Source organism: Melospiza melodia, chromosome 27 (genome assembly GCF_035770615.1).
Source record: "Melospiza melodia melodia isolate bMelMel2 chromosome 27, bMelMel2.pri, whole genome shotgun sequence".
Lineage (NCBI taxonomy): Eukaryota > Metazoa > Chordata > Aves > Passeriformes > Passerellidae > Melospiza > Melospiza melodia.
In genome coordinates, this window is record NC_086220.1 from 3,512,511 (window position 1) to 3,531,068 (window position 18,558).

The following is an 18,558-nucleotide window of genomic DNA, read 5'->3' on the forward strand; positions in this document are numbered from 1 at the left end:
ATGGCCCAGGGCCCAGCATTAGCTCTGGCTGCAGATGGCTAAGCCCAAGTAAAAAGTTATTTTCGGACAAAAACAACCCTCTGGCACTTCCTCTGTGATGCTCCTCCAAGGCAGACCCCAATGGTGACTTTTTCTCGTTGCTGTTTATTGCCTTGAATCAGAGCCTAAATAATGTTGAGATTAAGCAGCCAAATAAATAGCTGAGCTTGGGCTGGTATCACTCCCAGAGAATCCTCTGGGATGCAGCTGGGCCCAGACTGCAGCTGTGGGTCCCATCTCTGGTCCCTGCACAGGGGAAGTTGTACCCAAGCTCTCTGGGAGGGCTGGCACTGCAAACAGAGACAGCTTTTCCATGTAAAGCAGAACCACCCCCATCAAAGCATTGTGGGGGGCTGCTTTTTGGGAGATGAGGGAGCTGGGGTAGAAAAAGCAATTTCCAAATGATTTTACTGGGATGTTTTGATCTGGAGAGGGATGTTGCTCCCAAAGTTTGCAAGGTCTGACACTCTGTGTTCACTTCAGACCCGAGAGGGAGAAGCAGGGACAGGAATAACCCCCCCCCCAAACATTTCATACAGATAAAAGAGATTTCAGTCATCCCAAGAGGCCCTGGTTTTGGGAAGGCAAAAGGCAAAGATCCCATCTAGGCTGCCACAGCCATTTTGAAGCCTCCCGAGTTGCTGGAGAGTTAGAGCTGTCCCAGTCCTTCCACATCACTCCAATCCATCCTTCCACATGCCCTGGCATCCCGGGGCTCCTCCTGCCCAAGAGAGCTGGAGGGAGTAAGAAGGGATGGGATGAAGCCCCAGCTCCCTTTTCTCCAGGAATCCACCCCCGTGCTGAGGCTGCCTCTCTGGCCTCATCCCATAGAGCTCCTGCTCTGCACCCAACAGGCACCAAATAACAGAACACACTCTGGCAAAACCAGCACTGACACTCCCCCAGCTCTCTGCCCCTTCATGTCCTTCCTCCCACCACCTGCATCCTCCATCCCACCAAAACCCAGCACAAACAAACCCAGATCCACTGAGAGGCTCTCAGAATTGCTGCACCCCAGGTGGGCAGCAGCACCTTGCTCACTGCCTGCAGTTCCTTGGGCACCTTTTACATCCCTTGTCTCCATAAAAATCCCAAACCCTGCACTTATCACCTCATCCTCTGAATGTTGAGCAGCTGGTTATGGAGCATCCCTTCTCTGGTGGAGTCTGGGTGGGGGCACAAGGTCTCACAGACCCTCTGGACAGACGGCCACAGGCGCTGCCCCTCCCAAGCTTCCCACAGGCAAGAGGAGGAGGCAAGGCAGGACCACATGGCATCCAGGTAATATTTAATAGCCCTGTTGGGCCTACGTGCTCCGGCCAAGCAAATGTTCTGGTGGGTTGAGGCTGGACAAGGGGACATCACCCCCCAAAGCATCTCCCCACCCCAAACCTACTGAGATAAAGTGCTGTGGGGGCTGGTGGGGCTTCACCTGCCCCCATGTCCCTATCCCACAATTTGTGTGGGGTCTCAAAGTGAGGACTCCTCTGGAAAAGCCACCAGGAGAAGGTCTTGTAAGGCCAAGGGCATCCACCCGGAAGGACATCCCACCTAGGCGAGTCCTCATCCAGGAGCAGACGGTCAGGACCTTCCTCTTGGCATTGGCTTAAAAATGCCACCCCCAAAACCCCTCTTGCATGTGGGGTTTTGGGGTCACTGGTGGGTGCTGCAGGCCAGGATGAGGGACTGGGATGTTACAGTGCCCAAAGGTGCTGGGGACATCAGACCCGTGTGCCCTGCTCCATGCCCACCACCCAGGAGCTGGGCAGGGGCTGGCCCTGGCCTGGGCACTCGCTGGGCTCCAGCAGCTGGTCCGAGGACTCGCCACTGCTCTCCAGTTTGGCGTAGCCCACGAGGCTGACGTGGTCCAGCCGGGGCCAGCTCCGGTTCTTACGGTCCTTGATGGGGGCCACCAGCAGCACCCCCGGCCGGCCAAGGTCCAGGGATTTGGAGTGTCCCGGGGTGTGGAGGTGCACGTCAGGGCTCAGCTCCACCAGCGGCTCCATGCCAGGACAGCCGTCACCCATGCTGACGACAACGTGGCCACCACCACCGTCAGCGTCGCGGCCGCAGGGCGCGGTGCTGCCACCGATGGAGAGCTGCGATGTTTTGGGAGGATGCTCAGCAGGGCCCCTCTGTGCCCTCCCGCCAGCCCCCCGTGCTGCCCCGTCCAGGAGGCAGTTGTTGAGTTTGATGATGGGCAGTGTCAGGGCCCCCACGGCCGAAGACAGGAGGGACTCGGCTCCGGCGCCGCGCGGGAGGCTCAGGTTGGCCTCGGTGGAGCGGAGGCTGCGGAGAGAGGCCGCGGGTGAAGCTGCCGGGTGCTGCAGGAACTCGGCCATGGCCTGGAGCCGGTTGGGGCCGTAGCAGTCAGACCACTTGCTGCCAGGGCTGGGGCAGGGCTGACAGGACAGGTCCACCTGGTAACAGCCCTCCACGCACTCAGCGTTGGCCTTGGGGAAGGGCTGGCTGTCCCTGTGCTGGCAGTGCCCATCCTCGGGGCTGGTCCCCCCGGGCAGCCCCACTGCCAGGCTGTAGAGCCCCTTCTGCATCAGCTGCCGGGTCTCCATGTCCCTGTTCTCGTACAGCATCGTGTTGGCGCAGATGAAGATGAAGAGCCCGATGCCCATGATGACAGGGCCGATCAGCTTCAGCTTCTCACTGTGGGGCACGTGGCGCCCAGCCACCACCTCCCTCCTCATGTCCCCCACCACGCTGGTGTTCCCCACGCTGGCCTCGGTGCCCCCGTGTACCCGGTGAGGCCAGTAGCCCACCACGGCAATGGTCATGCCCACCAGGACCACCGAGATGCCCACCATGACGAAGGCGCCCGCGGGTGAGCGCATGCGGAGCTGCCCCTTCAGCGGGGGCTCCGTCGGGGGCTGGCGCCGCAGGCGGCCCCGGCGCCGCGGGGGCACGGGGGGCACCGGCACCTTGGGCCCTCTGTGCTCCGCGTCCCGCATGGGCCCGTTGGATTCGGCGCTCCCTGCAGTCATCGTCTCCGGCGCAGCCACAATTCCTGCACGATGGGAGGAGAAAAAGGTGAGCAGGCATCATTGGGGGTCCCTGTGCCCGGGATGCTGGAGCACGGGCACCACAGGGACACTGGGAGCATTGGGATGCCAGGAGCACAAGGACACCAAGCCCATAGGTCACACTAGGCATGGATAAGCAGCTTCGCTCTGCCCAGCTCCCCTCTTTCCTCAAGTCACTTCTCTCTCCCCATTGAGGAGTGAAGGGCTGAGGCACCCCTTCCAACCACGCTCCCAAAGCCCCCAAACTCATCCCTCTGAACCCCTGAGCTGCGCAGGACAGCTGGGACCCTGCTGTGCCACACCCCGCACGGAGCCATCGCTGCCATCGCAGTCGAAGGGACCTGTCCTAGGTCACCCCAGCCCTGCGACACCTGCAGAAGGTGCCACTCCCAGTCTGCCACAACAGCAGTGAGGGAAGGGGCTATTTATTCATCTGCTGGGGAAACTGAGGCACCTGGAAACTCAAATGAAAGGTCTGACACAGCCACATCACCCAGAGCACTGTGAGTGAGGATCCAAGCAGGACCTAAAAACCTAAACCAACATCAAGCGACTCATCAGACAGCAGGACCCAAAAATTCATGGAGAATTTAAGCTAAAAGAGCTGTTTTTCCCAATTTTCTGCTGTCTCCTACTTCCTCTGACCTGCTCAGTGCATCCCCAGGGTCCTACCCTCACACACACTAACATAAAACTCCACATCTAGGGATTTACAGTGCATGGTACATCATTTCATCCAGAACTTTATTTCCTATATGAGCAAAAAGGTGTGGAAGCTGCAGCCCAACACAGCAGGTGACCAGCCTGGCAGGAAGCATCAGCTGGGCTGGCACGATTGTGCTTGGGATAAGTGGAACCCTGGGAAGCTAAAACAGGCCTTGAACAAGTCCCAGACCAAAAACATCTTTAAAAAACTATAAATAAGCTGACGCTGACAGGAATCCGTGTCCTCACAGCGTGGTGCCGTGTGCCCAGCCGTGGCTGGCAGTGGGGCTGGGGCGGGACGGGGTGTCCGCGCACCCGCCTGCGTCTCCTGGCACTGCCAGCATGGAAATGCTGCCCAGGCCATTCCCAAAGGAATACCCCAAAGGGGATGTGAGTAGGGAGAGCTACAGGGTGGCCCCCAGCCAAGGGATGCTGTGGGAGGGGACTTGTCACCCCACTGCATCTTAAACTGTCAAGAAAAGCATTTGGACAACACAATCATGGATATTGAGCAAATCAAATCCAGAAACCAAACCCAAGGAGAGCCTGCAGGAGAAGAGAAGAGGGATGACCACTCCAATTTCACTCCTCAAGATGAATGAAGTACTGAGAGCCAGTGACCAGCACCCAAACATCAGAAAAATACTACTTTTTTCCCAGTTAATCATCTTAAGGTGTTATTAGCATCAGAGGGAAGGAATTAAAAATATGAGATCCAGGATGACAGCTTGTTCCTGGCACAAGGCTGTCAAACTGACAACTCGAGTAAGGTAGATTTAAAGGGAAAAAAAATAAAGTTCCAAACAAACCAGACCAAACCCCAGGCCACTGCTGAGTGGGGTGTTAAAGCTTTCTGAAAAATAAGTTGATAATCCCACATGGCAAAAGGAGAAACATAATAAACCCAAGGTAATGTTCATCCTAAAAAATGAGGCTTTAAATATTTTGGTATTAAAGGGAATCTACTGGACACTTAAACACATCCCAAAGACTGTGGGCTTTTTGCCTCCAAATGCCCTGACTAAGGTTATGTCTCAATTTTCTCTAATTGCCATCTTAGCTTCAAACTCTCTTAATTTTTATAGCAAACCGTTTAAATGCCTTGCTGGCTACTTAGAGATTAAGAAGAGAATAACCCTCTACATTGCAAGAGAAAGCTCTTGGACTCTGACTGGGGGGAACATGACCCCCACAGCTCATGACCCCAAACTCACACTGAACACACTCCTGCTTTATAAAACACTCCTGTTTTATTCTGGAGCCTCAGCCATTCCTCTTTAACTCCAATTCCTCTAACCTCTCTAGCACCGCCCCCTCTCCATGTGGAATCCAGACCAGTTCCACAGGGACCAGGAGCATCCCCGATGTCCCACCTGTGGGTACAGAGAGCCTCCCATGGGGACAACAAGCTTTGCTGGGGTCCTGCCTGTGAGGACCAAGAGCACCTCCCAAATCCTGCCTGTGAGGACCACGCATCCCCTGGATCCTATTCAGGACAATGCTTCGGGTCTAGGTGATGTTCACCGGGGCTGCACCAGGCTGCTCTTGCCACACTTTAGCTCTGGATACAGTCTGGAATTCATCTCAGGCTGCTTGGGAAGGGGTACAGGAAGATGAGGGGCGCCCACCCACCCCACATTCACAGGGTCCAGACCACACCGAGGCTGAAACAATCCCCCTCCCACCTCCTCTCCTCTTCCCTGAGGCTGAAACAATCCCCTTCCCACCTCCTCTCCTCTTCCCTGGGCACAGGGACAGAGGTGCTGGCAGGGGGGACAGGCAGATGCCACCGATCTGGTTGCAGGTGGGGAATCCCCTCTGCAGCCCCGGCCACCACTCCTGCCCAGAGTGCCTGTCCCTTATGTGCCCACTGCCGTGTTCTGAACTTGGGAGCAATTCCCTGCTCATTGCTGGGGCTGGCTGCTCCCAGAGTTCAAAACCATTATTTTTATTAATAGAATCCCCAAGGTTATATAACCCTTTTAGAAAAAATAAATTAAAAAAATACAAAAGCCAGCGCTGCCATTCCCTCCTGCGCCCGGCAGTGCCGCGGATGGATGGATCCCACGCTGGAGCAGCGGCGCCAGACACGGCCGGAGCGCAGCACGGGGCTGGGACAGCCCCACCAGGCTGGGCACAGGCAGGGGCTCACTGCTCCTCGGCATGCCTGGCCAGCCCCGAGGCATTTGTGGCTCACCAGGATGAGCTCTGAGGTTTCCATTCCCGGTGGGAAGGAATGACAGTGTGGAACTGGAAATGTCGTTCTGGAGCGGGATGAGCACTGCTCTGCTGCCAGGTTAAGCTCCCAATCCCCACAATAAGCTTGACATTAAAATAAACCCAAATATTTCTCTAATCCCTCCCATCACGAAGGCACATTGCTGGCTCCACCCTCCCACCTCAATCCTCTCTGGCCGCCTTCGCAGATTGATTCTCCTAAAATTTGACACTAAATCCCAACGCATCTGACAGCAGCAGAGCTGGGTGGTGGTAAAGCCGAATTTGGGAGAGGTCCCTCCTGCAGGCAGATCCTCAATTCCCCTGGGTGTCCCTGGGATGCTCTGCCCCTACCATGACCACACTGCCAGCTTGAATTTCCAGCATCAAAGGCTATCAAAAAGCATAAATGGCCACCAAATCTCCCTCTGGATGAGGGAAGAGAGGCTGTAACAGCGTCTGGAAGTGCCTCTCCAGTCCTGTGCCACAGGAGGTGCCACCCAGCTCAGTGATGGGCTGGAGATGCAAAAATGCCATATGGAAAAGGGCCAAGTGCAGGCAGCTCTGAGGTCCTTCTCCTCGCAGGTTTATCCCTCTTGCCAGTTATCCTTCCAGGAGCTTTTTCTTTTCCTTGGCCCACACCTGGAAAGGGCTTCACTGCAAGACAGCATCCACCACACAGAAGGGAATCCAGCATCTCCCTGGGGAGAGTGTTCCCATGGCTGCCATGCCCCATGCCAGGCTGCAGGGCACAATCCCATTCAGCACCCAGGATCCCACCCTGGATGCAGGATCCTGTGGGTCCTGTGCAGGGCATCACCCTGGCAGCTGGCACAGGAGCAGCCCTTGCTGTAATGAAAACCCAAGAAATGCCCAACAAACAGAAAATACCTCCGCTTTCTTTTTCTTTTCCTAAAGTACTGTGACTTTAAGGATGCTCTCCTGATTTTGGGAATAAACTGGTTTTGCAATTCACTGCTATATCAGCCAGCAAAACCTGCAGTGTGTCTAAAGGCTACAGTAACGGGTGAGACCCCAAACCAGCAAGCACAGCCCAGACCCCTCTGCCTCATCCAAGTCCTGGGGAGCCTATGACCTCCAAGCCCGTGGTGGCTGAGCTCCCCAAATCCCTCCCCACAAGGAAAGGGGACCCAGGCAGACAAGACCTTCTGGGAATGAGGCTGAGTCGCGCTGCTGGAGCCCCCCCGGCTCTCCCACCCACAGGGAAGGTATGGAGAATGGGAATGACAGTCTGCACTGAGATGTGTTGCTTAAAAATAACTTCTTTTCAGCCCAACCTCCACCGCCGCCCCCGGCACGGGGCAGGAGGCGACCACAGGAGCAGAAGCCAGGCACCAGCTCCTTCCCCAGCCCACCTCCCATCCTGCAGGAGACCGAGGCCAAGGCCAGCAGGGGAGAGCACGGGGCATCCCTCAGGCTGGATACTCTGAGCCCCCATATCCCCACCTGTGAAGTGCCTCCTCCTTCCCTGGTTCTCTGAGTTCACTTCAAGTTCCCCTCCTTGGCTACACATAAAGGTCTCCAGAGAGAGGGAACAGGAGAAAAATCTGCCAGACATTTCTGGGGGTTTCCCAGCTGGAGCAAACCCTGTCACCATCCCAGCATCCACTGGCAGCTCCCAGTCCTGAGCCTCCCCTGGGCTCATTCCCAAGGAATAAAACCTCCCTGTGTGAACCTGACACAAGTGTTCCCAATGCGGTGACAAAATCCGTGGCTCCAGCTCCAGCTTTAGCTGGGGACACCCACTAATCAACCATAATTAATTAAGTTCCCTCACATAAACTTTCACATAAACTCAGTAACACTAATTACCACAGCATGGCAAGGATTATCCCCTTCCCAGCAGGAATCACCTTCTGGTCCTACACTGGGAGTCTTGCTGGGGTTGTGACAGATTTTCACCTTTGCTGCAGCGCAGAAGATGCCGGGATTGACAACCCAAAGGTCAGAAGTGCCCCGTATTCCCCTCTCTGCAGCACAAAGACCTCGGTTTTCCCAGGTGAAGGATGGGATGGAGGAGAGATGAACACAAAACCACCTCCACCAAGCACCTATCAACAGGGGCATCACCCCCACACCTGGCCCAGGGTGTGGAGAAGCATCGTGCCAGCTCCCCATCATCAGGTCACACGTCCCAGACAGTGGTCAGGAGCCACCAAGGCCACCACTGTTCCTTGGAATATGATTCAGGGAAAGATGGTACAGGGGTGATACGGGGACACACGGGTCTCTCCTTTTGCTTTCCACCTGTGCTTGACCCCAGGCAAGAGGGTCCTGATGGGCAAATGGGATGTGAGGACTCAGAGCCATCAGTACCACCACCAGCTCCAGCTCCATTCACCTTGAGTTCCCCAAACTCCTCCGTGCTCCTAAAAAATGGGGCCATGCTCTGAACGCCTCTCTAACCCTCAGGCAAAAGAATGTGTGTGGAAACATCCCACTGATTACTAATTATCAGAGCTTGCCTTACCCAGATTTGCTCTGCTAATTAGACTAATCTCCATGGCTGGGAAATGAGCCGCAGTCACCCATGGTGAGGAGCTCACGCAACTTGGACGTTGCTTAACTCTGACATGTCAGACCCCTGCAATGGGAGCGGGATTGTGACTCCCAGCTGCGTCTGACAGGCCATTGTTTAAAGAGACAATGAAAATCCACACATTTGGTGTTTCTCCCTCAAGCCAGTGCTGAAATCAGGACATCTGCATTGCCCAACTTTTTTGATAGGAACCAGATGCAAATAATTAATAAATCCAAATTCAAGATAATGCAGACATCTAAATTTAAATGGAGAGAGCTCTTTGCTCACTTGGAGGAGAGGGAGGAGTGAGGGGCTCAGAGGGACTTCCTGGGAGAATTCCTGCCTCTGGAAGTGGTGTGGGGTGGCAGGGTATCGGAAGATGCAGGCTGTGAGCAAGCACCTTGCAAATCCTCGCAGGCAAGAGAAAAGGAAGGAGAGTAAAAGAAAAATCCATAGGCTGAGATTTCCAAGGAATTAGGACCAAACTCTGAATCTGGCACCTTCCCTGCTGCTTCTTTGAAAAATCCCTGCCAGCAAGGAGGGAGGGGACGGGATGGAAGGATGCAGTCCAGAGGCTGCCCCCCTGCTCCCAGGCATGTCCCAAGTTATCCAGGGGGGTACAGACACACAGATCCCATCTCCCGCTCCACAGGCCCACATCACACCCAGCCTGCAAGCAATGAAGTTCCCAACTGTATTCCCAGCTGGTATCACTCTTAACTCCCAGCTTTTTAACTCCCATCTCTCCTACTCTTTACCCTGCAAAAAACATATCTTGCTGATTTCCTGAGCAAGGATCCAAACCCACCAAGAGGTGAGACAGAGACGTGGGTCTGGCACGGTCGCTGACCCCTCTGTGCCATGAAGCTCAGCCCCTTGCGCTCACAGGCCCTCCTGACCCCAAACTCCAGGATCTACTGGGATAATTTCCACCCACTTCTCTCTCGAGTGTCCACATCAAACCCTATGTGGGGATGATCTGCGGGGCTACTCCTCACCCCACTCCTCTGCCAGGAGCCTCGGGAATTGCAAAAACTGCTGGCATTGGGCAGTTCTGCTCAGCTCCCGGGTTTTGGCTGTGTGAAGATGCGTGTGCCTCTGTGTGGGCTTGCACAGGAGTGTGCGTGCACATTCTGTGCACAGCTGGTTGTGCATGCCAGTGTGTATGTGTGGTGTGTGTCTGTGTGCGTGTCTGCGTGAGCTCGGAGTCTGCGGGAGCAGATTTGTATCTGTGGGTACACCGTGCCTGTGGGTGCCTGGTGCCCCTCAGTGTGCAGTGCCTGTGGGTGCCTGGTGCTGTCCATGGGTGCCTGTGGGTGCCTGTGGGTGCCTGTGGGTGCCTGCTGTCTGTCCATGGGTGTGCAGGGGTGCTCAGTGCCTGCCTGTGGGTGCCCGCTGTCTGTCCATGGGTGTGCAGGGGTGCTCAGTACGCAGTGCCTGTGGGTGCCCGCTGTCTGTCCATGGGTGCCCGGGGGTGCTCAGTGCCTGCCTGTGGGTGCCCGCTGTCTGTCCATGGGTGCCTGTGGAAGCTCAGTGCCCGGCGCGCATCCCGCCGTGGTCCGTGTTCCCCCGTGGTCTGTGGATGTGGCTGTGCACGGCCGGTGCCCCGTGTCCCCCCCGCGGTCCCCCCGTCCCCGCACTCACCGGCGGCCGCCGAGCCGTGCGCCTCCCGCCGGGGCCGGGGCCGGGGCCGGTGCCGGTGCCCCGGGGGCGGCGGGCGCTGGGCTCCGCCGCCGCGGCCGGGGCCATGGAGCGGCGGGAGGCAGCGCGGTGCCGCGATCCCAGCCCCGGCTCCCCGCTCGCCGCCGCCGGGACGTCTGGGCGCGGGCAGGGGGGGCGGCGGGTTCCGCCCGGCCCCGGGTCCCGCCCCGGCCCCGCGGGGGGCGGAGCGCGGCGGGCGCGGGCGGGGGGGACGGGACGGGACGGGACGGGACGGGACGGGACGGGACGGGACCCCCCGTGCCCCTCCCGGGCCGGGCTCCGCGGGGCGGCCGCCGCTTCCCGGCCGTGCCAAAGTTGTGATCGCGGTGCGGCATCGATGGGGTTTGGCCCCCGGCGGCGGCGGGGGATGGAAGGGGCCGGGCTGCGATCCTTCCTCCGCCCCGCGCCCGGGTCCCCTCGCCCCGCGGCGGACCCCAGGCCCTCCCGCAGGATGGGCCCTGCTCGCCGGGGATGCTCCAGGGGGGAGGGCTGAAACTGGATGGTCTTTAAGGACCCTTCCCATCCTGACTATTCCGTGATTCTTTGGTCCTATGAAATACTCAGGGCTCAGAGACCCTTCACCCCACCAGCAAAGCCCCCCTGCCCGCCAGCCCGCAGTGCACCAGAAGATCCCAGTTCTTCAAGCCAGGCCAGCCTGCACTGGGACTGGGGCGGCTGCAGTGGTTCCCCCCTTTCCTCCCAGGGATTTCAGCAGCTGGGATGAAGCATTATCCCGCGTCCATCCTGGCAGCTGGAGGTGTTTGCTGCAGTCCCCCCAGACGGTGCTAACGCGGGTTCCAGAGGCACTTTCTCCTCCAGACAGGCATAGTGCAAGGACCCTCGGCAGGGAGCTGCTCAGAGTGCAGGGCTTTGTTTCCCCTCCTCTGAACATGCCAAGGACACAGCAGATCTCTCTGTCAGCCCCAGGGATTATGGCACAGCACCCTCATTCCTGCCTCTGCATCCCCCATCCCCATCCCTCACCCTCGTTTCCTCCTCCCTGTGCCCACATCCCCACAGGGCACAGAACAGAATCGCACAGCTGTAACCACAGGCACATCCTGACACACCAAAACTGCCAATCCAAGCCTTCACCAGCACATTTCCACCCCAGCACCCCAGAAGTGCTGTGGGGACCCCATATCACCCAGAGCCTCAGATGTTCTGCAAGGCAGAGGCTCTTTCTCAGCCTTTAATTAAAAGTGTGCCAAGGTCACATTCCTCAGATCCCTGCTCTCCCTAGGAAGCCACAAAACAACTCAACTCCCTGTGTAACTTTGCCACTGACACCTCACAGTCCAGAAGCAGACCCAGGATCCAGCTGAACGTCTCTATGGCAGGGAGCACTTCCTGGGAAAGATTTTTAGGGATAAAGCTTAAAAATGAGGTGCAGGACACCAGGTTCCTCACCTGTCTCTGGCAGGGAGTATCATCCAGAAGGTTGATGATGAGGGAATTTAATCCCCAGTTCTGGGGGAATGCTGCACAGGGTCGGTTCTTTGCCTCCTTGCTGGGCTCAATTAAAGCAACTTCTGTGAATGTTTGGAGTTTCTTGAGGGAACGGATTATGGCTGTGAGTCCAAGGTGCCAGCTGCATTGCTGGAGTGGAGCAATGCCTCACTCATCCAAGCCTTCCAGGCAAGGAACACCACTGCCCAGGGAAGAATGGGAATTGACTTTGGCTTGTCATACTGCTCAAGTAAACACATTCAAGGTCTCCCTTTGCCACCACTGGAACCCATCTGGGTACCCCATGATCCAGAAGAAATTAGTGCTTTTAAGCAACATTTGATTTCTATTCAGAGGCTGTACCTGTGCCAGGCAGTGCTGGCCAAAGAGCCAGAGGGAAGTGGTGGGAGCTCTGTGCTGGCAGCTTTTGGAGCAGGGCTTGGCAGCAGGGGCAGGGCAGGGGGCTGGTAGCATGGGGCTGGCAGGAGCCACCACGCTCCAGTAGCATCCCTCCCTGCACAGATTCTGTCTCCACAGCAGTTTTCCAGTCACAGGTCACCAGTGATGCCCTGAGTGAGCTGGTCTCCCCCAGGGGTCAGCTGTTAATGTGGGAAGAGACGCTGGAGGCAGGGCTGGGGGAGAGGGAAGCTGCCTGTGGTTCCCTGGGGTTAAAGTTGGACTATGCAGGGCAGGAAGAGCTCAGCTTGGATTTTCCACCCTTCCCAAGATGGAAGTTGCTGGGATGGGGATGTGGGTTCCTCCCGTGGGACCGTCTCTCTCCAGAGAAACAGCGGGGTAAAGAGAAGAGAAGAAGCCACTGGGGACAAAAGTGACAGCAGGGAGAGAAGAGGGGGCTCAGGGAGGAGGTTTTGGGGAAGAGCCCATGGCAGGGCAGGAGATGTGCAGGACCAACAGCTCAGAGCTTTTTCCCTATGCCCTGGGAGAGGGTGGCAGTGCTGGCTGCTATGAACACATCTGGGATGGGAAGAACAACAAAAAACAATATGAAAAAGAACCAACATCATTGTCTCTCTTTAAAGAGAGAAAAATTAATCTCATGATAACTGGGCACCTCCACTTGATTTTAGGGGTGAAGGGAAATGGAATCCTTGCTTGAATCTCTGGTGATCCTGGCAAAGCCTTCTCTGCTCTCTGCTGCTTCAGGTGGGGACTGAATCTGGGCAGGAGGGACCATGTGGATGGAGGAAGGAGGACCAGGCAGGGAGTGATCACAGCCAGGATCTGAGAGCAGAGAGAAGGAATGTTGTTATGGTGAGGCTGAAAGCTCGGGGTGGGGATGACTCATGCTGGAGAACATACAGCTGTTGGAGCGGGATTTGGCACAGGCTCGCGGGGCTGAGGAGCCTCCCCCATTACCAAAGAGGGGAAAGAGGAGCCTCCCTGATGGCTCTGACCTGGCAGAGGCAGCTGTCGACCTGTGCTGGAGGTGATGGGCAGAGAATGCTGCCTGCTAAAGCAGGGTCATGGCCTGGACAGCATTTTGGGCAGGAGAGAGTGCGCAGTGGTGAGATCTCCTCTGGCTGAGGGATGTGTATCCTGAGTGCTGGGGCTCCTCTGCTCTCCATGATGCTGCCTTGGGGAAGGAGATTCAGAGCAGTGGGGCTGGGATGGGGCTGGACAGGTCAGCTGTGAAGGACAAAGCATGAAGCAGACATACCAGCTTGCCTAGTGACAGGGGAACCAAGGCATGGAGCAGAGACATGCTCCCTGTGGGCTCCTTGGCCCATGGTCACAGTCTCCTCATGCTGGGACAGGTGGATGTGGGGCCTGGAAGTGATTTCTGTCCGAGGAGTCAGACTGCCATCCCTCCTGGGCTGCTGGCAGCTGGTGATTGTAGGGCACCAGAGCTTCCATCCAACTCCCATCCAGCAGAAGATGCTGCAGCAGCTTCCCCAGAATTCACAAGGCTGCCACAGAGCTAAGGGGGAAAAACAGTCCCCCACATCCACTGGAGCCAGGGCAGGCAGACAAGGAGATTTGGGCAAGGCATTAGGAGCAGAAGGGTGACCCAACACCTTCCCAAAGTCACTTTCAGAGAGATGGTTTTTGTATGATGCCTGGAAATAACCAGAGCACCAGATTCCTGGTGCTGTGGGCTAATAGCTCCATAGGCTGCTTCAGAGGTGGCCCCATTACTGGGGTAAGTGAAACAACTGTAAATACAAACAGACTTGTAATTAATCATGCTCTGTAAATGTGAAGTCATTATCTGTATGTCCCTGGAAAAGTAATTATCTCCAGCTTTTCAATAAGAACTTGGAAAAGCCTGAAGAGTTGAGTTCTGGAAATGTCATCCATCTCCATGTAGAAGAAAAGCTGCATATTTTCACATATTAATGCAAGTTAATCGAATGTACAAAATAAGTGATATTTAATGCATCTCCAAAGCTGTAAGTTAAATGCCTCTTCTCTTCCCAGGGACTTATGAAAGTGTTTCGCAAACTTTTCCAGTATTGGACGCATTCTGTGCTGCTGTGTTTAATTTTCTAGCCAGTGGACATAAGATGGGATCTGATTTACAGATCTGTCCTCCTCTGCCATGTAAAGCAATCCTTCCTTGCCTGACCAGGCTCACGGGTGCAGAGCTCTGTGTAACGAATTCCTCTTTCCAAACAACAAAACCCAAATGTTTTCCAGTTGAAGGGAACTTCAAGTCGACGACTTCAAGCCAAAGCACAGCTCCGTGGAGTTTTATGCAACTGAAAGTCCACAGAAACACACCCATGCTTGACCAAAAATATCTGGGAAGATGACATTGCCTGCTGCATTTGCATTCCCGATGCTCCAGCAGCCACTTGGGGAGAGGAAGAGCAAGAGGAGGAGGAGGAAAAGGAGGAGCAGGAAATGAGAGGCTGCAGAGCTGGGGCAGCCCTTGCCAGGAACTGCCGGGCCATTGCATTTCCAGCTTGGGCAGCGCAGTGTCAGCACGGGCTGGGTAGGACATCTGCACCGAAGGGGGTTTAATGTCACCCTGTGTCTCTAACACACTCTGAGAGCAGAGAGCTGCAGGAAGGTGCTCGATCTTGTGCACGCACACCCAGCGCTCCGTGGGTGGCTCAGGCTGGGGTCAGCGCAGCCAGAATGAATTTTAAGCAGCCAGAAACATTCAGGAGAGGAGCTTTTGCTCTGGAGTAGCTGCATCTGGTCATCACTTGCTTTTCTTGGTCACACAAAGGATCAAGATACACATCCTGATGGGAAGGGCAGACTTTCTCTAAGGATTATTCCAAAATGCGCCAAAAGGCTCATCCTTCTATCTCTTCACCAGCTTTCAGAGAGTTTCTTGCATCAAAGTGTTTTGGTGTGTCATTTCAGTTATATCCTAAATTACTAAGCATTAGTGCTTGCTAATGTTGAAGTAACAGAAATAAAAGCTGAAGTATTTCAACTAAAGCTGGGATGAGATATTTTACAGAAATGCAATATTCTGAGATTGCCTTTTCATTTCAAAATGAGCCATAATATTTCCAGCTCCACATGCTTCTTGGTGGGAAGGAAATCTGGATTTTTCAACCCTTTCTTGCTTTGCTGGAGCAGGCAGGAAAAGATTTGAGACAGGTTGTGTGAAACCTTGGTTGCTTGGGGCAGGGGCTGAGGGATCCTCCTGATGTCTGATCCTACAGGAGAAATGCCATGAGAATCCAATGAACCCATCAGGGCCAAATTTGAACAGTCACTGAGAGAAAAGCATTTTAGACCCTGTTTAATTAAACTGCTGAACTTGTCACTGCAGGAGCTCAAGAACAAGTTCAGAAGGGGCACACTGCAATTGAGGGGGAAGAGCTTCATCATCAGCTACCAGACGTGGTCCATGGGATGACAGGATGACATCTGTGCTGCAGAAGCCCTCGAGGCATTGTTTCTCTGAAGGGATGGAGCACACCAGGGGAGCATTGTCTTCCATCCATCCCTGACCCATGCCGAGATCCACATCTGAAAACCCTCCCATTCCTTTTTCCCTCCTCCATTAAATCACACCCTCATTAGCACCCAGCCTTCATTAGCAGCTTGCAGGGGGAAAGTGTTGTGCCCTGAAGGAGATGTGAAACCACAGGGTCTGGCAGTGTCTCTGCTCCTTGTTCCCACAGTGGGACATGGAGCCATCCTGTACCAAAAGCCCCTTCCCAAAACACTTTAATATCTGCTTGGGTGATGCAGGAGCTGAGCATCCCCAGTCCATCACACAAGGAAAACTGCACAACTCGGATGTCTGGGTACCCATGAGACAGAAATGTCCCTTTGTCTGTCTCAATTCACAGGCTTAGGACACATCTTGGCTCAGAACATTAAATGGCCATTATTGGCAATTCAGATGCCTGAGCCCAGTGTTTCCAGAATACAGCAAATATCCTCACTGAAATGATGTCTCTTGCTGTGCCTGAGCACCAGGTCTTCCAGCAGCCCTAGAGAAGGCCCTGGTTCTGCTACCAAGCTGCTAAAGGTTTAGTAAAGTAAAAAAACAAAAACCCAAACCAGAATAAAAAAATCACCCAGTGCAATATCCACAGCCTTTTCTTGTGCTTTAAAGTTGGCAACTGAGGTCAGGCAGGAGCAGGAGGAGCCTGTGCAGTGCCTCAGCACTAACACATTTATCTGCTCCTTGGCCCATCAGCTGCATCTCAGCATCTCTGGAAGATTATTGCATTTATCCATGTCCCTGTTTCAAATAACATCCAGGGAGCCGAGACCTCAGGAGGGGAGAGAACTTGGTGAGATCCCCTGGAAAGGGAGATGAGCCCAACTCAGCCACAAAGCTTTCTTGTTTGGAATATTCTATTTCGTCCCAGGATACAAACTCATCCTCTGCAGCCCTTTCCTTGACAGATTTGGATCCCCCCACCCACATCACCTCACAGACATGGAGCTGCTGCACAAAAGAGCTTCTCCCACTTTCTGGAGCATGGGAGGATTCAAAATGCTCCCCCACCCCTCACAGCAGGGCAGCCCCCAAGGCTTTAGGGGATCTCAGCCCTAGAACACCAGAACCCCAGCACAACCCTCACAGATCCTTCCTCCCCTGCTCCCTGGGGACACCAGCCTAGAAGCAGGGCTGGAGCTGCACCCTGATTGCCTTTAGGGTGTTGGCAAAATTAACGTGATAGGTTTGGAGCTGTGGGGCCCAAAAGGCAGGAACACCCAGGCATTGAACAGCAACTGTCGAGGAACTCATTTCTCTCTGGTCTGCTCAGACAGGGGGTTTGTCTTGGAGAAATTATTTTCTCTCCCCTGGGAAGGTCCTGGAAACCCCTTGGCTGCTCAGCGGTTGAGATATGGCGACTTCATCAAAAGCCATGGGGCTTATATAGGGCTGGGATTCATCCAAAAGACACATTTCCACCCAAAGGGCACTTTGCTACCCAAAGCAAGCTGGAGCAGAGCCTGTTTGCCATATGGTGCAGCCAGGAGTAGCTGGGAGGAAGGCTGTGGAGAGCTTCCACAATTGCATCTTTGCAATTTCTTCTCTAAAGTGAGAAGATCAAGAGGAAGAAGAGAGAGGGGACATTTGCAGGCATCCTTTTCCTTCCCTGCTGGAAAGCTCAGATGTTGAGGATGGGAACGCACCACACCTGTGATTTCCAGGAAATTATTTGGGCTACAGCATCTCACTGTGCTTGACCTTCCCAGGTCACTGAGAGGCTCCATAGACAGAGTAAGAAGAGCTATTAACGCTAATGGGTGGGAAGTGGCCATGAATAAATCAGCAGCATCTTTCCAGCCATCAAAGCCTGAAACTCTCCCATGTAGAGCGAAGAGCAGATGGCAGGAAGGGTGATGCATGTCTGGTTTATGACAGGGGTTATCAGATGCTGTTACCTACCAGCCTCAGAGACTTGGCCCCACAGATCCCCACCCAGCTCCAGCTGCCATGGGGGGATTTTGGACCTCACCCCCCCAGCCCTGAACAGAAATCCCCTCCCAAAGCCACAACTGAGCATCACAGAATGAAACCTTTCCCTTTGGAACAGCTCTGGGCTGGATCTGTGCAGGGGTTTCACACTTCCCTGCCCTTTCAATGTCACAGATGAGAGACAAGATGAGGAGAAGCAGCGCTAGCCCAATTCCTCCCTGTAACCAGACACATCCCTCTTCCTCCATCCATCCAGCCTGGCCCCAGTAATCCCAAATCCCAGGCATTAGACATTTAATCTTGCATTTTATCATGTCTCCTCTTACCAGAGGGTCTGAAATTAAAAGGGAAGGAGGAAAGAGCTGAGCTCCTGTGAGTTTAATTGGTTCTGGCTGACAGATAAGAAGGAAGGAGGGAAACGCAGCAGTTTCTTCTGCTGGCTTTCCCTGGTGTTTCCTGAGCAGCTGTAACTATTCCAGAAGAGGGAAAGAGATGCAGGATCGGGGAGGGAGAGGCCAAATGCCCCCTCCTAGGACAGAACAGGAGCTCGTGTTTGTGTCTCAGCTGGCCCCGGGCATGTGGAGCTGAGCCAGCAGCCTTGGCTGCACCCCGTGGACATCATTTTCCATGATGCAAACGGGGACAGAGGGAGAGAGGCCAAGGCAGGGCGTGGATGAGGCAGCGGGTTGGTGCCTTTGATGTTCTCTCCTGCCACGTAGAAAAGTTGGAGGCATCTCCCCTGCCCCCGGCTGCTGCTGGGGAGGGTCCCACGGGGGCTGTGAGTGGGGCTGGATGCTGAACACTGCAGCCAGTGGAATAGACTGGGACAGAGCCAGAGGGGATGGAGAACAATGAGCTGGGGGCCAGGGATCCCCATTTCCAAGCACAGCAGACTGAATTTGGCTGTGGCTCCCAGGGGGTGCATGGTGCAAGTCACACCTCCTTTTGCTAATGCCCTATGGGTTCTGGCATATAAAAATGCCAGTTTCCATTCCCTCCCC

At 55.0% G+C, this 18,558-nt stretch overlaps 1 protein-coding gene across 1 annotated transcript; it reads right to left on the bottom strand.

The window, feature by feature from the left end:
- Positions 1 to 1,310: 1,310 nt before the first annotated feature.
- TMEM200B (transmembrane protein 200B) lies at positions 1,311 to 10,212 on the bottom strand. Its single transcript, XM_063177578.1, has 2 exons — positions 10,183 to 10,212; positions 1,311 to 3,058 (listed from the first exon to the last, which is right to left on the bottom strand). Exon 2 carries the CDS (start codon positions 3,033 to 3,035, stop codon positions 1,761 to 1,763), a length of 1,275 nt encoding a protein of 424 aa, XP_063033648.1. The 5' UTR covers positions 3,036 to 3,058; positions 10,183 to 10,212; the 3' UTR covers positions 1,311 to 1,760.
- Between the last annotated feature and the right edge of the window lie 8,346 nt (positions 10,213 to 18,558).